At 36.2% G+C, this 23,189-nt stretch overlaps 1 protein-coding gene across 4 annotated transcripts in view; it reads right to left on the reverse strand.

Annotated features, from left to right (window-relative positions):
* Positions 1-23,189, reverse strand: part of DENND1B (DENN domain containing 1B) — a 121,274-nt gene that overhangs the window by 75,225 nt on the left and 22,860 nt on the right. For all 4 annotated transcript variants that reach the window (XM_072420046.1, XM_072420047.1, XM_072420045.1 and 1 more), the window contains exon 3: positions 12,378-12,421. In XM_072420046.1, coding sequence (XP_072276147.1) covers positions 12,378-12,421 — 44 coding nt within the window. The remainder of the gene's footprint in view (positions 1-12,377; positions 12,422-23,189) is intronic.

Here is a 23,189-nt window from a genome sequence, read left to right on the forward strand (position 1 = left end):
GAGTGTATGTATTTCAACTACCTTACAGTCACTGAGAGACCAATATTTGCAAACCAGCAGATTAGGAATCTGCAACTACTGACTTCTTGTCTCGCTTGACATTGCTTCATTCTTCAGCTCAGAAAGAACACAATATGTTGATGTGGATACTACACACAACTGTAACTCCACTTTTGCAAAAATAGGAGAATCTGGTCCAGGATAAAAAATATTTACCAGCTTACAGCAAATTATTTTTAAGAAATCCATTCCATGTTAGCCGAATCACCCAGATTATCCCATGAGAGCCCTAATAAAGCTGATTGTTTCCACTGTAATGCAAGAATGATAGGAAATGTAGTCTGGCATCTATTGTTCTACTACTTTGGGCATCCCATGGTCACATTTGTTTTACCATTGTACAGCAGGGTACACACGTGCAATAATTATTTTCAGGATCCTGTCCAACGACAAAAGATGCCTGAACAAGTGCTGCACATTAAGAGCAGTTCTGCTCTATGGAGAGGAGGGAGAACGACGAAGTGGCACCCCGCTGCACTCTCTCCCCTTCATTTTTATTATGATCATTCATTGTTCGCGGATCCGCCAGGGCGGACGATGACTGCTGTACACACGCCAGATTCTCGTCCGATATCAGCCCTGAAGCGATTATTGGACGGAATCATCTGACGTGTGTACGTAGCCTACCTACTGAATTCAGGAATAGGGGCAAGAAAAATGTAACGAGTTTGCAAACACACTTGGCCCAAAAACAAGGATTCTGTCCACCACTTTGCTTCTATACACTGTTTGTATTCACTTATCAATCTGATTGTTATTATATTTGTCTTTGCGTGTATTTGGACTTTAAGTGCTGGAGTACAAAGCAGGGAAAGGTCTTCGAAAACCTCCATGAATACTCCTCTATGGATGCAATGTAGGCAACCAAAGGTTTTGATTCTCCAAGGTATAGACTAAAACGTATTTAACCTCCTGGGCGTTTCACTGATGTCTGGATTTCTGTACCAAAAGCGGTACACTGTTTTTCATGAAATTTTGTTTTTTAAATTGTAGACCTGTAACTTACAGAAATATGTAAAGGGTGTAGTAGATATCATGAATATAAAAAAAAGTTTGAAACACACAATCATGTAAAAAAAAAAAAAAATACTTTTAATAAAATTAAATAAAAAACACAAAAATCAGCTTAAACAAGAATACATAAATAAATCAAAAATACTGAAAATGCAATAATTCGGTATACTGTATAGTACCTCCCTAGTGTGGTAAATTTTAAAACAGAGTCCAACCTCACATACCTATAGACAAAACCACATAAATATATTTTGTATTATTTTGTATTGGATTGGATACAGGACTTTGTATTGAATCCAATACAAAATATTTGAATTTCCCACTACGACCCCCATCGACGGGCGCACGCACGGACATCATCAGGAATCGCCGAGGGACGCGTACGTGAACGCCAGGTGTTCTAATTCTTTCCGAACTTCTGTACTTCCATGCAAAAAGTGTTAAATTTTTTGCATGGAAATTTATTTTAGATTGTAGGCTATAATTCATCGAAGTACTCAATAATTACTTTTAATTCACCGAATTACAACGAATTACCGCATAATTCACTGAAATATGTCCAAATCTTTATAAATTTAATAATAAAAATTTTTTTTATAAAACATAAAAAAATAGTGTATAATGTAATGTATATGTACAGTAGCTTATAAAATATATATATAATACAATTATATATATATATTATATAAAGATTTCTTTGTATTGGACTCAATAAAGCTTTTTTGTATTGAGCTCAATACAAAGTTATTTGAATTTCCCACCACGCCTCCAGCACCGACGTCACCGGGAAACCCCGGACATTGTCACTGCACTCGCCGGGAGAAGAAGGAAGAGAGAAGACGTGTCCGGAGGAGCTGCGGGGACCAGGTAAGTATATTCTTACAGTTGTAATCCGATTGTCATACAATGTATGACAATCGGATTGCAATATAACGTCTGTTTAACCACCTGGGGAAAGTTCGGGTTTAACACTTTTTGCAAGTGTTTTTACCCCGAACCAAGGTCGGGTTTAACGGCCAGGTGGTTAATAAGTGATTTATAAACAAACAACCTAAGAAATTACTGTTTTGTTTTATTCCCCTCCAGTAAATACAAATTAGATTGGCACATTTCTTTTACATTTTCACAAAGGCGCGTCACTACAATTTCAAGCCTATGCAGTGCGAGATTGGGTATTAGAAGATGAATGTGAAAGAAGATGGCGGCACCCGCTGTCCAGTCTGTGCCAGAAAAAAGAAGGCAGAGCAGTGCGGGAGTAGGATCGTGGAGGATTCAATGGTTTTCCACCTATAAAGCAAAATGTTTTTATCGAAAGATCCACTTTAAAAGAGGGTGTGCAAGAAGAAAAGTAGTAAAAACAAATGGCTTTATTTACAAAACAGGGAATCTGACATTCCCTCAAACATTCCCTGGTGGCAATCAGTAATTGCCAATTAAAGACATGGGGCTTGATTTATTAAAGCTCTCAAAGGCTGGAGTGGACACTTCCATCAGTGAAGCTGGTGATCCAGCAAACCTGGAATGGATTCCTTAAAAGTCATTCGCTATTGGTTAGCTAATGTTTTCAATCCTGGACCAGATCTATTCCAGGTTAGCTGGATCACCCAGCTTCACTAATAAAAGTGTATGCTCCCCAGTCTTGGAGAGCTTTAATAAATAAGGTCCATGGAAAATTGGAAAACCTGGAAAATTTCCACATGGGAATGTCAGATTCCCGCTTTTTAAATAGATCCCAAAATGTATAAAAAGTTCACATTCAGTTTTAATCAGACTCTTATGCAATAAAAACCCAACACATTTCAGGCTTCAAGAGGTCGCCCTTAGAATATGTGCACAGACGTGCAATAATTGTCGTTGGAAAGGATCTTTCATGATCCTTTCCAACAACTAACAACTGCACGATACATGAACGAGTGCTGTACATACAGCACCGTTCTGCTCTCTGGAGAGGGGACTGGGGGGGACGACGACAGAGCAGTACCCCACTGTGCTCTCTCCCCCTTCACTTTTATTACGCCCGTTCACCGTACTTTGTCCGTGGATGCGCCAGGGCGGTCATTCGGACGATGAGCCCTGTACACACACAATATTCTACACAAGTGTGTACGCAGGGCCCAGGGCCTATTATCGGAAGAGAACCATTGCACGTATGTACCTAGCCTTATGGCTTGGTAATGTTAAACAAAGTGTGTACTCACCTGATAAAACCTAAGGGATCAGGGGGGGTTTACATTCAGATTATTGTGATCGTCTGACTAATAGAGTCTAAATAAAATTAAAACTGTGATGATTTTGGAGGTTAGGTGTCAATGGTTTATTTAATTTATTACATTTGTATTTTGTGAAAAGCTTACAAACTACAGTAGGCAGGTGTCAGGAGTCACCAAATATTCCTAAATTAAATTATTTTCATTATAAACTGTATGTTTGGGTCACTTTTTGTGATCTTTAAATTCAGTCATTGATGTTGGAAAATCTGGAGTGGTGCATAGTGAGACAGTGTAGAGTACTAGCCACCCATCATCATTTGCTGTTAGAAAGTGGGGAGGATTTCTGCCCTTAAAAATATTAAACAATGGAAACCCTCAATTGGTATTGTACACCAAGGAGAGATTTTCCCATTGGCTGACTGTGAAGTTTAGGCTACGTACACACCTGCAATAATTGCCATTAGAAATAGAACGATTAACGACTGATCAACGATTATTTTGAACAATCGTATTGTGCACAATTCATTTGAACGTTTCAGTAAGTGATGTGTACAGGAGAAAGTGTATCAGAGTACACGATCCGTGATCGACTATACGCGCAATAAACAGCGAAGGATTGTCACCCAATCAAATCCACCGGGACGGTCGTTCATTTCCAGCGTCATTCATCGCTCATCAGCGTTGTTGGCCTGCCTATGTTTACTTTTTTTGTTAACAATTATCAGACAATCGGTCGTTACCTGTTCGTTTCCAACGACAATTATTGCACACATGTATGTAGCCTTAGTCCTGCTTTAAAGTTTTTGTCTTTTTAGAGTATGAAAACTTTGATTACAATCCTATAAAATCTCATAATGAAAAAAACATTTTTTTTTTTTTGTAAATGAACAAACCCCAAACCATCGCTGGATCCAACTGGGCAGATCATCAGTGGAACAGATATTTCATATTTCTCTCATCTCTAATCACAGGCAATCTTTGATCATGCAGTAGTCTGGCTGGTATCTTTATAGCACAGAAATTAATCAACATGGTCATCTTTTTTTTTTTTTTTTTTTTTTTTTTTTTTTTTTTTTCAAAGCCGCCTTTCAGTTCTTAGTTTCTGTGCTTAAATAAACCAGTTGGGATACCTTTCAATATGTCCCAAACTGTACATGGACTAGTAAATATTCAATTCCACCTGCATAAAAATTATTCTTTACAACAATAATAATATATCACGACCTAATCGGAAGGGGGAGTCCCAGTAATTAGGTTACATGACAACTCAACTACATTTGTCACTGATCAGAGATTCATAGCAGTCTTTTTGGTTAGGAGAATCTCGTAGACATTGAAGGTTTACTTGAGATGTACTAAATATTGATTGTGCTTATTGGGTGAAATCTACAGAGCAACAGAGAATGTGGCAAGCGATAAGCACTAGATATGCACTAAATCGAGGAACCCAATATTATAGGGGATCTGGGAAATATAGTGGATATTTTAAAAAAAATACAACAGAAAATAAAAGGTAGATACATATGAATTTGCATATGTAAACACCAAAAAATTGCATTAAATAAACTGTATAACCAAAACCTTTTATTTCTATCCAATCAAAGAATATGCAGGGTGATATATGTACATTTCACACATGAGTTTATTTACAAAGAAGAGTAGTTACCTCTATAAGGGTAAATACACTGAAGGTGAACTTACCCATAAAGAATAATTGAAGCCAAGCACATTTAATGTAAAGAATTTTAACATTTTTTGGATGTGGTTGGTCTATTAGTTTTTATGAAGATATTTTTTAGAAACTACAGAACATTCCAGTTGATCTTAACAGAACTCCAGTGTCCTTGTAACTTCCTGCAAGCAGAATTAAAACCAGAGAAAAATCTATACTCCATGTTTCTTCTGTACAATACCAAATTCCCCAGCCTTTATGGAATGGAGATGAACAAACGCACGTTTTCAAAAAAAAACAAAAAAAAAAAAAAAACCTGGATTCCAAATATGGGTCACTCTACAGATGTCCTGAAAAATTAGATGTAGCCACCCAGGAATATGTGTTATTTGGTGTGGTTTGTAGCAGATAAATTTGAAAAAGAAAAAAAGAGACTTCAACTAAAGTGATGGTAATTCATCAGCTCAGTTAAGCTTTTAAAATTGGTACCAAAGAATTAGTCAGAGTAGCGATGGATTGTCATATGAGCAGCACGATGGCTCAAAGGTTAGCACTTTGGCCTTTGCAGGCTTGGGTCTCAGGTTAAAATACTGGTCAGGACACTATCTGCATGGAGTTTGCAAATTCTCTCTGTGTTTGTGTGGGTTTTCCTCTCACATTCCAAAAAATTTGCAGTTAGGTTGACTTCTCCCCAAAATTGACCTTAGACTGTGGTAATGACATATGACTATGATAGGGAAACTAGATTGTGAGCCCCTTTGAGGGACAACTAGTGACATGACTATGGACTTTGTACAGCGCTGCGTAATATGTCGGTGCTATATAAATACCGTGTAATAATAATAATAATCAAAAAAGAACAAACAGATTTTTACAGAAAAAAATTTACACATATCATGTAGTACCATTGTGCATGTCAAGTGGTCACAGTTATTTTTACCCCCTTGTATTTTTGCCATTTCTAAACCAGATCATTGTAAAAATAACACCTCTAGTCGACAATCTGGAATAAACAAACCCTCATTTGGACTCAAACTCCATAGGTAGTGTAACTAGGTATTAGATTCCTTGGCGGTTACAACAAACGGTTTCATTACAATTGGAGGTATTACTACTGATCTGTGTAATGGATCAATTAAATTTGTTTAAAAGGGGAAAAGCAACTGGAATTGTGTAGTAAGTCTGACTAAATTTCAGCAACTGCTAGCAAACTTTTCAGAATACAGCAATGTTTGTCAAAAAGGATAAAACATAAAAAGGTCAGTCTATGATCTAAGAAATCAGAGAAATATCTGTAAGGTTGGCATCCTTCCCAATAGCCCCAGTGCTAATATAATATACTGTGAGCTGTGGATATATAATTTACAGCAGGGGTTCTCTACTTATAGTAGTTTGAGAAAATCTGATTTAATCTATTGAACGGTCTGATTGGTGTTAATTGTATTATGTGTTTATAAGTTATTTTATGAATAAATCTTTAATAATAATATGTATAAACCTCCAGGAGTGCTCAGTGGTTGATCTGAGTCGTTCATTCATTAGTCCATCCTGATGGACTGATGAACAATGTCAGGCACGTCAGATTTTTGCCCAAGATGAGAGTGACCATTAGTCTCAGCATTAATCATCTGATCTGTGTGCATGTAGCATAATACATGTTCTAGCAAACAACCACCCGTTCAGCAATCAATGAAGAATGGGTGACTAATAGCAGCTCTGCTACACAGATCAGGACTTCAGCTGGTAAATTGACAAAGGTCCAGCATTTACTGGCATGTGACCAGAGGGAAAGGACTCTAATGTACAAGGTATACATAAAGTTTTGATTAGTTAAAAGTAAATACTGCAAAAACAATTTAAAATATATGTTCAGCTACTTTATTACATTTCCCTAATGCTAGAAGTCCGGTTTACGAGTAATTGCTGTATAAATACAGTTTATTTTTCTGCAAGAGTCTAGATTTAGTTGATAATTATTAGCCACACATAACAAAGTGTTTTTATATTTTTCATGAAAGAATTATGGAGTCACAGATACATGAATCTCAAGGACACAATATACAACAGTGTAGGTTATGTGACATTACATTTATGTGTCTCTGTCCACTGTTGAAGCTCTGCCTCGTCCCATTATTCCGTTTTGTCCATCAGATTTTGGCCAGTACAGGAAGCTGTAACACGTGCAATGTACAGACTCCCAGGACAAGTAAAGCAACACAGCATATTCAATGAGAGGCAATACAAAATAACACAAGTCATACCAAATCTAAAAATCATAAGGTTACAATTCTATACATCAGTGGATAATGGGTGGGAAAACAAACCAGCAATTTTAGTGGAGATATTATGCTGAAAAACACATTTTAGTGTTAATAAAAAACAGTAATAGGAATTGACTTGTTAGAGAAAAATAACAAAGGAAAACGCGCTGATCCAAAAAGCTGCAGCAGACAGCCTCTGTTTCAGACCTAATATACTTTGCATCAATAAATAATAAAATTATTAAAATATCCATTCATCTATACATATTCACAATAGTCAATCCCACATACATTAGCTGCTTTTCCCACAAGTAAAATTGTCAGACTTTATCTTGAGTCCTGCTGGTAACATCCTCTGCATTATTAAAGCATTGCCTGGATGTAAGGGGATTAAACACTGCTGCATACATTATTTCAAAATATGTCTAACAAGTAGCTTCATTATCCCTCTGTATTTTCACAAGTCCCAAAGTACAAACGCAGTATTTTTTTTTGCCAACAGCTGGGAAGGGCGAGCTCCCAACCCATTCTTAGTGAGCACATTGAGTCACAGCCTTTTTCTCCCCCACTTCATTGTATTTCTGCAGAACAGAGGAGAGCCCTTCTCTTAAAGATCAATTCATATTTCCATAATCCATGCTTGTGCCTCTCCCCGAGGTGGGAGACGTCCCTCGTGTCTTGAGCTGCGTTCTACAACTGTCAATAAGTCTTGGTAACAATGGGCCTCAAACAAAAGGGCCTTGGCAGCCAAAAGAGCCTGGTTGGGGAGGGGGGAAGCCTGGCTGGTGCCATATGCTGGTTAGACTTCCAAAAAATACCCTTCCAGCAAAAGAGAAACCATTTTTCCTCCTAATCTCCGACCTTCTCTTTTAACCCTTCAGTACAACAAAGACAATTTACTTGCAAGTAATTCTGAATGGATTACACACAATTAACTGCACCACAAACAGTGACCCTACACGATTACTTCTACCCAATCTTTAATCGTGGATTTAAAAAAGAAAAGGTATAATTATTCTTGATTCTGTCTACTGTAAGCGTTTTATAAAATTTTGTGGAAGTGAACTAATAGGCACCAGCTATTAGAAATATACAAATCAGAATGACTATGGTTGATAAGATCATCATCTCAGCTACCAAAGTATCCACAAACACTTCAGCTGCAAGAAATGAAGATGAAAATTAGGAAACAGGATTACCCCTTAAAGACCAATACAGATGTATTCATTAACCCCAGATTAAGTGATAAAGACCTGGGTGTCTTCAATACACATGTCACACGTGCCACAGCTAACAAAGCAGGTGAAATAGACGGAATGCAGAACTGGTACTCTGACGGGTACTAAAAAACAGAACATTTTTTTTGTTTTCTACACAACCCTTAATTACAAATGTTCCCATGTAAATGGCTGAATGCGTATTGCATGGCTAGCTGCTTACTGCATTCAAAGCTCAAGTTTAAACTGCCCATATTGCTTTTAACTTTTCCTGCCCCTATAAAATTACTCATTTTTTAGATAAAACTTTTAAACTCCTATTGCAAATCTTATTTTAAATCCAGTGATAACACAGACCAGCAGATACACATGTAAAATATCTCTCATTTTGTACTTTGGGTTTCAGCATTCCTATTATTTCACAGATACTGTAGACAACCTCCTGGCTATTTTTTTTTTCTTTTAGTGTCCCCTGGTAGCAGCTTTGGATACAATACTTAACTTTAATCTGGAGCTGTCCCCTGCAGTAACTTTCCTTTGATACAGCATCATTTAACCCAGAAGACAAAAAAAGCTGTAAGTATAGGGCATCGTGGCCCTATCCCCAAGCCTGCACACAGAGCAGTGATGAAGAGACAGCACTGATGTTATCTCATTAGTGCACCCCAATAATCTGTACTGGTAACATGTTAAGAAAATTACTAAATGTTCTTTATCCTAATAAGTAACTTAAATATAAGAAATGTATATTCGTGATCAGCTATGAACCATATAGACTATGGTTTAAGGCTTTGTTCACACTATAGGAATGTACTTTGCCATGCATTATACTGCAATGCACAGCTACTGGTATTGCAATTTATTGTCAGACTGAGCACATTCAATGGACAGAATTTGTGCTACAACACACTACACTGAATTGCAAATAGGAACACTAGACATTGATTTCTTTGCAATGTCCATGGTTCTTGCATATCGCACACTATGTGAAACACGGAGCACAGTGTATTGCATTACACCACACAAAGTGTGAACAAAGCCTAAATCAAAGTTTTGATGACAGGATTTTAGGATCTATCCACATATTTAAAAGGAAAAAATAATACACAGTCTTTTTATTATAAGGTTTTCCATATAAGGACATAAAAAATCATTTGGTCCTTGGCAATTTTTAAAAAAGGGTAAATACAACTTCAAGTGAATAACAACACATGACATTTAACAAAATAAGATAAGACAAAATGAGATAAATAATACAAAATGCAGAAGAAGTGGGTACAAAATTCTGGCACGTATCAGGTTCTAAAATCTAAAAGTCTAACCTCAGGTGTAGAGCAGCACATCAGATTCCATTCTGTCATTATTTATTTTGTCAAATATGAACCCAAAATAGAGAAACCATGTGTGATAAAGTGCACCCCATGATTCAACAGCTTGTGGAACCACGTTTAGCTGCGATACAATGAAGAAAATAATTTTCTGTATGACTATCAATCTCTAACATTTTGGGCCATTTGTCATTAAAAACATTGCTTCAGTTCATTGAGGTTTGTGGGCATTTGTTAATACACAACTCTCAGGCACAGCATTTCCATCGGGTTGAGGCCTGAACTTTGTTTGACTTGACCATTACAACACTTCCACTTTTTTTATTTTTCAGGCATTATCTTTTAGATTGGCTGGTGTGCTTGAAATCATTGTACTGTTGCATTACCCCATTTCAGCCAAGCCTTAGCAGTTGCACAGATGACCCCATATTTGACAAATTTTGTTATACAGAGGAGTTCATGTTGGACACAGTGAGCAAAAAGAGTCCAGGTCACACGGCTGCAAAACAAGCCTAAATCATCAATCCTCCACGAGTGGGCTTTACAGACAGTATGAAGTATTTGTGCCAATTTGCTGTGTTTGATTTTTTTTGCCAAATGTGGAACTGTGTATTATGACCAAACATCTTCACATTTGCCTCATCTGTCCACAGAACATTGATTCATAAGTATTTGGTTTGTTCAAATGCAACTTTTTAAATCTAATACCTGATCCCATGTTCTTTTTAAAAAGAATAGGATTTCTCCTGACAGCACTCCTGTACAAGTCATACTTGGGCAGTCTTTTCTAACTGTATTGTCATAAACCTTAACATTTAACATGCTGGCCTGTACAGTCTGAGATGGAGCTGTTGGACTTTTTGCTTTTTTGTCTGAGCATTGCACGGTCTGACCTTTGGGTGAATTTGTTGTGATGTTCCCTCCTGGTAAGACTGACAACTGTTTAAAATGTTTTCTATTTATGAATAATCATTCTTACTGCAGACTTATGGACTTTATATTGTTTGAAATGGCCCTATAGGCTTTCCCAGTATGCTGGGCAGCAATAATTGCATAACAAGATCATTGGTGATGTCTTTCCACTTTGAAATTGCCAAAACTTCAGCTTTAAAGGTGGTCACGCTGATTATTGATAAAAAAAAAAAAAAAAAAAACTTGTGCTTTTGATGAGCAGCAATTGATTAGCATTTTTCCACGCATTGTTTTGCATTTTGATTTACTATTTGTTAAACGATCTTTGGCCATTGGTATTTGCTCTGCTGAGATAACATAACATTCCAACACAGAACATGCAAAGAAAGCCGGGATTCTCTAGCAATCAAATATAAAGATGCGCAGTTCAGCCTTTCCATTTTACCGGCATAATTGAGGCAGGTAAGTAGGGTTATTGCAGAAGGGACATCGTCTACCCTTTTCTGCAGTAATCACCTGCCTGATCCTTTATTTCGTAAAATGACTAGATAAATATTCTGATCACATAATGGAATCTTAAAGTATTTTGGAACTATAAATTGTTTTGTAAGATAAACATGAAATCACTATGTCAAGCATTTATGCATGTAAGAAACAAGTACTGTACCACAAAGATCCAAACTAGGAAAGTGGTTTCACTGGATGGTAGCAGGTACTACAAGGTGCTTTGTATTTACTAAGTCGGGGTTTCCTTAATAATTGACAAGTTTAGATATCATGAAAACTGAAACTGACATGAAGCTAAGAATGTTCTCCTATGCGAGAGAAATCAAGTAGAAAAGTGTGAAGTAGGTGCAGCACATGCAAATGTTTAAAGTTCATTATGCTGTAAAATAAATATAATATTTTTCTTCCCAAATTATGTTTTCAAAAGGAAGTAAAGTAGTCAAAAATAATTAAATATATTTACAGATTATACTTATTCATGTAAATATCTGTTTTAAGACTATGTACACGTCAGATGATACTCATCCGATAATAGCCTCAGGGCTGATATCAAATGAGAACCTGGCGTGTACAATGCTCTTCGTCTAGATGACTGTCCTGGTGGATCCACGGATGGCAAACAATTGTAATGAACGTGAAGGGGAGAGAGCACAGCAGGGTGCCGCTCCGCCGTTCTTCCCCTCCCCACTCCTGCATCATGCAGTCGTTTGTCATTGGAAAGGATCGTGAAATTATTGCATGTGTGTACACAGCCTAACTCTTCTTTTATTAATACGGGATGATTTAAAATATTTATACACTAAAAGGGAAAACAAATATACATTGAAATTCAATAAGGAAAATGGAAAGAGCAAGTTCTGTAGCCACAGCATTTATTTATTTCATTTTCTAGTCTGAGATCAGTCAATGGATTTCTGATTGGTTGCACTTCTACATGTGCTGTTTATTGTTTTGAAGCCTTTTTTGATGCTATTATTTTGCCATTGATTCTGCTGGGAACACAATTTTGTAAAGAGGTCAAATTTAGAAATTTACAAGACACAAAGTTGTTTATGTACTACACTCAGAAACCAGGATTCTTCCTGGCTGCCCAGAGATTTTGCAAGTAGCAAAGGTCTGTACACATCATTACATCCAGCAGTGCTCGCTGGGGCTTTAATGTTAACAAATTCAAACCTCCTTGTGATGTTACTGACCTGGTCAGAGAAATCCTCTGGGAACTTCCACAGTAAGGCAGGGTCTGTAAATAATTGACACAAAGCATTAATCAGAGGAGTGAGGACAGAATGTAACCACTAGAGGTATGAATACCGACATTTTCCCACCAAAGACAATAATAATTCTTGGAATCAATATAGCACACATTTCTCTGGATGTAAAATAATCAATGCAGAACTATACAGATAGCAAACAATTTGCTGGTACTGTTTTGTAATGATACTTCTTATACTTGTAATACCCCAACGGATCAGAGAATTTTTTTTACATCTGTGCTATGGGCCAATTTAAAACCCCAGTCTTTACTTATGATACAGTAATCTATATATTGATTACAAGCAAGGCTTTAGATTGATAAATTGTCTAAATACATTTCTAAAATTCCTATTTTGTAAGCAACCCATAGTTCAAAAAAGTAATTATTTCAGTGTTCTCCCCAGCCCCTTTTAGCTGGGTGCACCACCCAGCACTTTTCAGTAACCACCGGCTGTTTTTTGGTGGTTACTGAAGAGTTGGGTCACAAAAAAGGGGTACACTGTATTTATATTGATCAGTTTTAGTATTAATGTATATACATTCATTTTATAAATCACCCTGTTTTAAATTTCATCAAAATAGTGATTATAGTACAAAGTATTTAAAGGGTATTTACAAATAAAATAAAGACTTTTTAAAATAAAAACTAAAATAATAACACAGTGAAGGCACAGGAGTGGCTATCACAGTCTCCTGACCTCAAATTCATTAAAACACTTTGGGAAGATCTCAAATAAAACAAACATTTAACAGAACTGGAGGCTTTTACTACACTACCTGAGAAAATCAAGGGCTTCATCCACAACTATTAAAAAAAACTACATACCATCACTGATGCTAAAGAGGGCAATATATAGTAGGAAGAACTAAGGGTATGCAAACTTTTGGTCATAGAGCTGTACCATAAGATCAAACATCTGGCACCAGATTAGCAAGTTTTAATGGAAGATAAAATTCTAGTTCAAGTTCTGAGCAAATGATTTGCTGCCAGAAACATATTGTGTCAGATGAGAATTCTTCACACCAGTGCTCTTTTCCCTTGCCCTCCACGTTCCAAAAGACATTCACTGGTAAGGGTCTCAGAGCTTTTAGAGTAAAAGAAATGTCCTGGAATGGCATTGATTATAAGAAGCAATCAGAGGAGGAGTATTAAACATTTCAGAAGCTATAGGACCCAATTTTCAGACCTATTTTTTTTTTAGAAAGTAAAAAAAAAAAAAAAACAACAAACATTTTCCCTTGCTTAGGTTACAAATGTGAGCAATGGACAGGACAGAACATGGCTGTGTATCCCCCAGGGACCTGATCTGTATCATGGTGTATAAATGGTTACACTCATGTACTAGACCTCATGAGTCCTTCTAATAAATATATTTAAGTACTGGAACCTCTGGCAAATATTTTACTTATCTGTAAGAAGAAGAAACAAAATTCTACTTGTTTATTGTTCACATATAATTTTGTGACATCCTGGTCACTTTGGGTCAAGCAGAAAACTGACCACTAACAGGTGGCATCCTTTATTTAGTGCACTATCGTTATTGTTTTATCCATTGTGGTCTTCTTCCAACAACTACGTCTACTTTGTAAGGTATTTGTATATTGATTCTGAAGATGTGCCTGGATTTTCATTTTGTCCGTGACATAAAATATAAGCAGGCTATGTATACATCCTTTTAAGAAGACCTATTTTTTCCATAAACATATGGACACATCTATGAATAATCTTGAAACTTAAGATCTTACCAACATGGTGTGTTAACCTTATCAGGCAAGCTGGCATCAGACAGGTATTTAACATGTAATTTAATAATGATCCCCATTTACTGCTGCTTAAACCAGCAAAATAGAAAATTTCCTTCAAAATGTTCTTATTATGCTCAACTAAACGATTTACAAATGAGTCAATAATTGCTGCTTGAAGTGCTGACAATACAAAAAAGATATGCAAATCTTTCATTATAAACACTCCCATCTGCTTATCAGCACTTTTTATTATTATTATTATTATTATTATTATTAATAATAATATTACACAGTTTTAATATACCAACATAATATACAGTGCTGTACATTAAATAGGGCAGACAAAAACAGACTCTGACAAAGGAGGTAGAGAGCACTCTGCCCAAAAGAGCCTATAATCTAAGAGGTGGGGAAGCAGCATACAATAGAAGGGGGGGATATGGAGTGGTGGGAAGTAGTGAGGGTTTTAAGAGACAGAATAAGATGGGTAGGCAAGTTTGAAAAGAAGCACCAAATGGAAGTCAAAGACTCCAAATCTGGAAGAAGACCAGTTGAAGATGCAACAGAGGATAGAGTGGGGGTTGCAGTGGTGAAGGAGTTCATTAAACAAGGCAATTGTCATAAGGTGCAGTCAAGCTATGTATACTTGTACCGTATGAGAAACATTCACCCACATGCACAGGCTTCAGTTCCACTTTTTTGATTTGTGCCAACTAGCTTTTGTTTGCATAACAACCACTTCTCTTCCCATAGAGTTGAACTTAAAAAAAAGCTTAGGAGGACATTAAATGCAGGTCAGAAACAGAGCAAAAAGTCACAAGCAGACGTCAATAAACTATAAATTATTTCAGAGGGGGCTTGCTATCCCAAGGACTTTAAATTATTTTTAACATTACTATTAGTTTAAGGGGGAATAAAAGGTGTGTTTTATATTATTGTTGCAATTGGCTGCACATGGTGGTCAACAAATGTAATGCTACAGAACACGGTTAAGGAATTCAACAGGAGATGATTAGAGACTGAAGATATGATCCAGAATGGTCATGGGCAGAGACTTTGCATGGTCAAGCGTTCTATAGTTGTTAGAGGCTGGGAGCATCAATAAGAAGAAAATCATACAGGAGATATTGTACAGGAGACTGATAAAGATCACCAATATGACAGCCTCATCAAAATCAAACCTTCACATTTGTGCGTCCTACGATACATCAAAAATTAGTTGTACCACATTTAATGCACTTGGAATTTTCTGGTATTGGTACAAGATATGGACATTTTATATCTACCAAGGTAGAAGCACTTTATGGTTTCCTGCAGAATTTGTGAAATATTGGCCATTGTTTGGAAAATAGGAGTTATGGTGCAGAAAATGTTCCTTTTATTTAGAAAGTATGCTCAGACAAAGCAAACATTTGTGATAAATATGTATTATCACATAATTGTGTGTGTCCTTTTTAAACCATAATGTTAACCAAAATCACAAAAATTTTACCCATCAAAAGTGAATGCTGAGGCCGATAATAAACACATATAGGTTCCTGTTATAAGTAATTTAGGGAAAGTGTCCAGGCCTCGAACTTCGATTGCAATCAACATCTGTGTATAAGTAGTCAATTTAAATTAAATTAGAGCTGCACCAACTTTGCTGGATACCATACAAATCAGGAAAAGTGTTTTAAACATGTTTGTAGGTAGTGCACAAACAAAGCCACAAGAAAATTTGTTGACATGTGGAAAAACTCCACGTCACTTCAGCTGAAATAAAGACTTCTCTGCAAACAACTGGTGCTGTGGTTTCAGGATGCACAACAGGGAGGTACGTGGACAAAAATGGGCTGCAGGGTCATGTTGCAAGAAATAAAGCATTTGCTGTGCAAACACCACAAAATAGACCAGTTACAATATGCCAAACAGGCAAGCCCCTTCCTGGAACAAAGTTGTTTATACTGATGAGATCAAAATTGAACTATATGGTCACAACCATAAATGTTTTGTATGGAAAAGACGTGAAGCATAGGGGTGTATCTCTGATGTTCTAGGGTTAGGAGAAAATACTGGAGTATTCAACCATTCAGTGGCTACAGTAAAAAAAAAAAAAAAAAACGTACAGTCCATGCCAAACAAAACAAGAATTTTTGGGATTTGGAAGGATATTGCTAAGAATTGTCAGCTTTATCACCTGAGAAAACCAAGGGCCCCATCCACAACTATCACAAAAGACTGCATGCCATCATGCAGATGCTAAAGGTGGCAACAGGCATTAGAAACTAAGGGCATGCAAACTTGTGAACATGCACAATCTCAACATTTTGCTTATTGCAATGGTTTGTTTAATCAATTTAATTTAAAATAATTTAATATTTTTGAAATTTCGTTTAATTGAGTTTTAGTCCATTACACCCAATCTATCTGTCCTTATTGTAAACAAGCTCCTCAAACTACTACTGTACCCTTATATAAACCATGGGGTCGGATTTACACTGTACAGATGTGGTAGATATCTATTGCCCCCACCTGTAGCAAAGAAATAGTACTCCGTTTCTGGGATTTGCCTTTGCATCTTCACAATAATTCATGGGACTCCTAAAGCATCAAAGTGTACACGACATTGTTAAAATGCCAGAAAACTTTAATATATTATACAAATAAATCTAAAACCACATTACAATACAATAACATGATAACCATAACAAAAACAGCAATTACAGCCGCATATCAATTGTGTATGTGATCTCCATGGTCTTATAACATTTCATAGTGGCCAGCTGTGTTCCCAGCTCGAGTCCTCCTCTGTAAACAATTTAGATGTGCACAAATGCACAGGCTCTTGGTCTACATCAGTCCCCCGTCCCCTAGTACAACAATGGGACCTGGGTCTACTTTCCAGTTAAGGTAAAAAAACAGATGAGAGCTGGGGTCAAAGAAGGATACAACTAAATATTAGTTCAGAGATTTAAAGGAAAACAAAATCTTGAAACATTTTTCAGTTAATATGTGAATGTTTGCGTTTGTAAAGAAGAATGCAGACACTGGTTTTTTTTTGTACTTCACATTAAAAGCACAGTTATCCTTTAAGGAGGAAATGATTTATTACTTAAATCGTAATCAGGCATTGCATAAAATGGCATTCAAAATAAACACATTCTTTTCTTAGATGCCGTGCAGGTGTATTGCCTCCAAATGAACAGCACCTAGCATATATACCTTGTTTCACAGTGCAGTTGTGTAAACCAGGCCTAAACGTCTACTGCAAGTAAGGTTGCTTCTAACAGAAGATGCTTTGTATGAGAAAGCTACAGACATATCTGTAAAGCTAAAAGAAAAAAACAACTGCAATCTAACCAAGTCCACTGGTCAAGTCCTTTGTATGTATTTTGTACCATTTGTCTTTTTTTAGATCCTACTTGCAGGGTTCCCCAGTTTATTTTGTCTGCTGCGTTACATTTGTTTTAGATTTGTTTTTGTATGTATTTCTAAAACCTAATAAAACAATCTTTTTGAATGAAAACTGTAGTGTCAGGCTCAGAGTGAAGCAAATGGCATTTTTTTGCAAACACAATTATAATTAGGACTGCATATTCAGATTCCTGTAAAATGCAGACATGAATGGTTCTCCTAATACGGTCATCAGATCATTATTTGCACAGGTGATTTGGTTACTATAGGAAAATGTTGGTACAATCTACCTATGGTTTGTAGAATATCTATGTGTGTGCAGACAGGTAAGTAAGATGAGTAGAAGTGAATTATCCAGCAAGCAGTGAATGAGAGAGAGGTGTGAAAAGAAGGCTGATGAAGTGACTGTCTGGTGCCTAAAAAGAGCGAGTGGTGTGTGTATCCCAGCATCACTGAGAGCCCATCCTGCTGATACAGAAAGCTCAAACAATACACAAGGGAGCCATAGCTAATCTGCTTTATAGATGCTGTGTTCTTGAACATGACACTTCAAGTGGTTACAATGTGACAAAGGAGTCTGAACAGACATTTGACTTGTCATACTGACAACCATGTCTGCAGAGCTAGAACACAGCACTACAGCATGATATTTCAAATATACACAGCTCGCTTTTTAATAATTGTATATATTTATGTATTTACAAATAGTACTTACAAAGCAAATGATCTGAGTAGTGGTTATGCTTAAAATGTGTGTATATTAAAACTAACTTGTATCAATCTTAAGTGTAATTGTTTAGATTATTGAATATAGTAAATAAAGGGGAAATGTATTACTAATCAGCCCTATGGCTGCTCATCTTCAAAGATGCGCAGGCAGTGACCCTTCTGAGAACATTTGATGACAAGACAAATACATATATATCTAACATATATGTGAATATGGGTATGGCTAAACATACTCCATGTAATAGCATTAAGCCCATTTTGTCAAGTGATGCAGTGTTACTAGTACGTAAATATCACCCAATGCAGTGTCCTTGCACAGACATAGTCACACCACACCAGTCTCATACACCTATTTACAGCACACTGACCTACACTTACTTTATTGGATGGAGGAACAAGAAAGGTGAGTAGCTACGTGAAAAGCTGATTTTGGAGTTAAATAATATAGAAGTTTAGAAATCTTTAGTTATCTTAAAAGGTGTTTTCTATAGGCTTTCAAACAGGAAGTTGTATTTTTAGGAGGACAAAAAGTTTGCTTTTGAATCACTTCATTATATTACATTTCTGCAGTCCTAGTTCCTCCTGAAACATACTACACAGTAATGACCGTTTAAGTTAAGTTTGATATGGAGTTTACCAATAATAAAACCTTTATTACACCTGTAAAACTCATGCAAAAATATATAGATGCTGTAGGTAAGTCCATATGATCAATTTGCTCTTCTGAACTAAGGCTCCAGAGAATGAACCTCATGTATAAAGGGAACCATTTTTCCAATCCAGATTGGAAAACCTACTAGCTATCTCTGTGGGGCTACAATCATGGGTACAAATGCAAAGCACCAGATTTTATTGAGGTACCTTTAACTAAACAAAGCCCCACCTTATCTTATTATATCCTGAAGAGTGCTTGATGTTGTGCAGATATGGTACCCACCTCTATAAATATGTACAAAAAATTATAAACTGTGAATTCCTGCTCACATTTTTGATGATATGAACAGTGCCTTCAGAAAAAGACCTCTTCCCTTTTTTCAGTTTTGTTATGTTGCAGCCTGATGCAGCCCATGATGTCTGATCACAGCAAAATCTTCCACATACAAGAAACCCCCTCACATCAACTCCAGGCCTTTTATCTGCTTAATTGATAATGACATAACAAACGAATTTCCCACTCCAGCCCAAGAAATACCCTTTGAGTCAACTGTCCAATTACCTGACAATATGAAATATTTAATTGTCAATGAAATATTCTGAAATATAGTAATTGTGTTAAAAAAAAGGCTTTATCTCTTCACATTTTTATGCAATATTTTTGTTCAACCTATTGAATTAAAGTTTCATTAAAATTAATTGCAGTAATGTATAGAACCAAAACTAGAAAAAAGCTGTCTGTCCAAATATTTATAGACCTAACTGTAACTAGGAGCAATACCAATATTCAAACAACTAAAGTGTATGAAGGCTTGAAGAGGAACACATACATATTTCATAAGAAAGCCTACACCGTTATTATAAACTAAACTAGAAGTATATCTATACCCCAAACTTTGAGTGGGGTCAGATGAGCGCCCCTGTCATGTTTTCCTGCATTCAGGAAAAATCCTTCCTTGTATAGATATAATTGATAATGCATAATAATATTTTTTTTTTTTTTAAAAGTATTTTTGGCCATGGATGTGGCATCAGAAAAAAGTCTTGGATATCTGGAGCTGGAAAAACTGTACCGGCTTCAACTGAAAAATGTAAATTAAATCTCACAAATGTAAAGTAAATAAATGAAATAATGGTAAATGTTAACATTTTACATTCTACAAATTATACTTATAATAAAGTACTCTACTGAAAGTTTACAGGCCAATAAGTGGTTGCCTCAAAAGTGTTAGGTGCTTCTAAAACTAGGCATTCACATATAATTTCAACCCATATCAAACACTGCTAACTATGTTTTTATGTTTGTTTCTAAATTTCTGTAATCTGGATCTAAAGAGGTAGTTAAGGATTTAACTATTTTACTATTTTTTTTACTTTACTTATATTGATTTACTAATATTACTTTGTGTATAATGTTAAAAGGCAATGAAATTTACATTATGTGCTTTCAATAGTTATTGAGGATAATTATTAGCATAATAAAAATAAAGGATTTGAAATTGAGAAAGGAGGTACCATAAATAGGAGAGTAGGAGTCAATGGTTTTTTGTACATACCTACAGGTCTAGCTGTGACTGTGCAGAAAGGACATTGCCTGTGCATTCTGCAATAGGACCATACTTTTAATTTGAAATATTTACTTTTGACTGATTAAAAAATGAAATCTAAAACATGTGTTTTCTATTTGCCTTGTCCATAATGAAGAAATAAAATATGCACAAAACATTACATTACAAAATAAATTCAGTTTTCTATCATTGATCATTCATGAACACAACAGTCCTCGGGCTGTCCACAAAAAAAGAAGGGTGCACTAGCCTAACATGAGCAAACAAACAGCTAATTAAAGACTTTGCAGCTAAAAGTAGCACTGACTGTGTTAGTAAAATTCTGCTTACAGAGCTTAGTGAAAAGAGGATACCTAGGTGGCTGGCGGGGGTATCATGGTTAGAGAGCCAAGATGCAGAATGGTGGACTTTGGAATAAGCTTGTTCACTAGAACATATACCATTTCTTGAAATAGGACTATGGATAAAAAGCCCTTACAAATAAACTAAGTGAAACCAAGCAGAAAACTGAAGCTTGAGAAACTTGCCTGTTGAGTACAGCTCAGGGGGGGAAGAGCAACTTTTTTTCAAACCCCTAAAGAATGAAATGACAAAGTTCTACTTTGGAAATGCTGCAAACTGTAAGAATTGCTTCTTAATTACATGCAATTTCTGGACTTTGATACAATTCTTCCCTTCAACTGGAGTGTTCTAGCAAAAATTAGGCTCAGAACTGCAGCAATAGTGACAAATGTCAAGTTTTCTAGCCTTACATGACAATGTAGCCCTAATTTCATGTAAGGATGACACAAACAGAAGCACATCTTTGCTTTCAGAGGGCAATAAAATACCTGGCATAAATTTAAAAACACGAGACTCCCTCCTAAACACAAATACTGCAAGAGTGCATGAAGATGAAGAAGTAAAGCTGTATAAAGTAAACCCTCCTGAGTATCAGACTGACAGACAGACTAGTATTAATGTCACGGATAACTCAAAGTGAGAATTAAGTGTTACCACATACACAGTGAAGGTATTATCACATTTTATCACACCACTTGAAACTTGACCACAAAATACAGTGTTTGGGGAGATAAAATCCATCAGAGACCTACGACACTTCACCTGTGTGAGAAAACTGAAGGTAACAGAACCAAAATACTGCTGGTAACATAAAAAGGATACATAGCAATCCTTGGTATCAAATGTATGCTCATTCCTAACCAAAAAATAGACGTCTCATGTGGAGTGAAAAAGAGAGTGTAAATATAGAGCGCTGTCATCCAGGACAACCAAACATTTCTGACAATGTAAAAAAAAAAAAATAGTTTTATTAATGGAGGGGTATGGGAACATAAAGACAAATAATAAACTAGCTATGTAAGATTCTGCTTTAATGCACATGCAATTTTAAAAATTCAAACAAACAATACCAATTTATCTCCCATTCAGCAACAGTAGGTTGAAATGATAACTACAGAAAAATCCCTCGGTGAGTTCTCCATAATGCTGCTGAGGACTGTTTGTGATTAAAGGAGAGGCTGGTCTTGTGATTTTTACAAAGAAAGGAGCTTTTCGAATCCAGAAGCAAGTGAAGTGTTATGTGCATTTGCAGAAGCATGGTGCTGTGCTTTTTAGTGATAAAACACACTTTTGCATTGTAGGACGTTCATTTTAAATGGAAACCAAATGCACGGAGACAAGCGCTGGTATGAGTAAATGGGATCCTTGAATTCAATATTTAGGTTTTCTTCACAATAGCCATGAGGTTGCCTCCTAGTGCCAGGGAACTTCCGCCTCTGGGGGGCCCCACATGTAGCTTCTCCCAGCCCCATAGAGAAAGGAGTTGGCACAGCCACTGGGAGGTAAGCAGAATAGCTCGATCCTAAAGCAGGTCTAAACCTTCTCTAATTCCCCAAAATAATAATATATTAGTATTGCTTATCACAATGTATATCATTAAATATTACACACAAAAGTATAAATGCTCAAAAATTAAAAATGCAAGCCACAATAACGTTTTGCAGCTAAATATTTCATTAAAAATTTTTGAAGGTGAATGTAAGAGAGAGATGAGGGGAAGTTCAGAGTCCTTTTATGGGATTTGGAATTTAAAGCAGTAGGTCTTTAATCAGTTATGAATGTTTTGTTTTTAATTAGGGTTAGTATTTCTGAAAATGTTCAAACAGTAGTGTCCCTAAGCCATCCTCATCATTCTTAGGGCCATTTCAGACTTGCAGATGACTGCAGTACGACTCCCTGCGTCACAATGTAAGGGGGATTTTTCACATCATCTCAAACTGATTCAAATGGGTAACTATAGATATAGATGAGGTAACAATAGATAAATAAATTGATAGACAGAGAGATAGATAGAAACAGGTCTGCAACATGAAGTATTGTTTATTAATATTTAATGTGGCAGATCCTTTCCACATTATATATATATATAAATATATATATATATATATATATATATATAGTTGCCCAATTGACTTTGGTTCAGATGTTTGACTGTGGTATTTTACTGCAGGCTCAACCACACTCCCAATACACTGGAACGAGTTCCTTCTGGCCATGAGGTTGCTTTCTTCCTCTTAAGAAAGGTAAAGTTTGCTGCTCCTAGGTGCATAATAGCAGCTAACCCCATGGTTTTCCATCACAATTGTGAAAGGGGCCTTA

Source organism: Pyxicephalus adspersus, chromosome 8, assembly GCF_032062135.1.
Source record: "Pyxicephalus adspersus chromosome 8, UCB_Pads_2.0, whole genome shotgun sequence".
Lineage (NCBI taxonomy): Eukaryota > Metazoa > Chordata > Amphibia > Anura > Pyxicephalidae > Pyxicephalus > Pyxicephalus adspersus.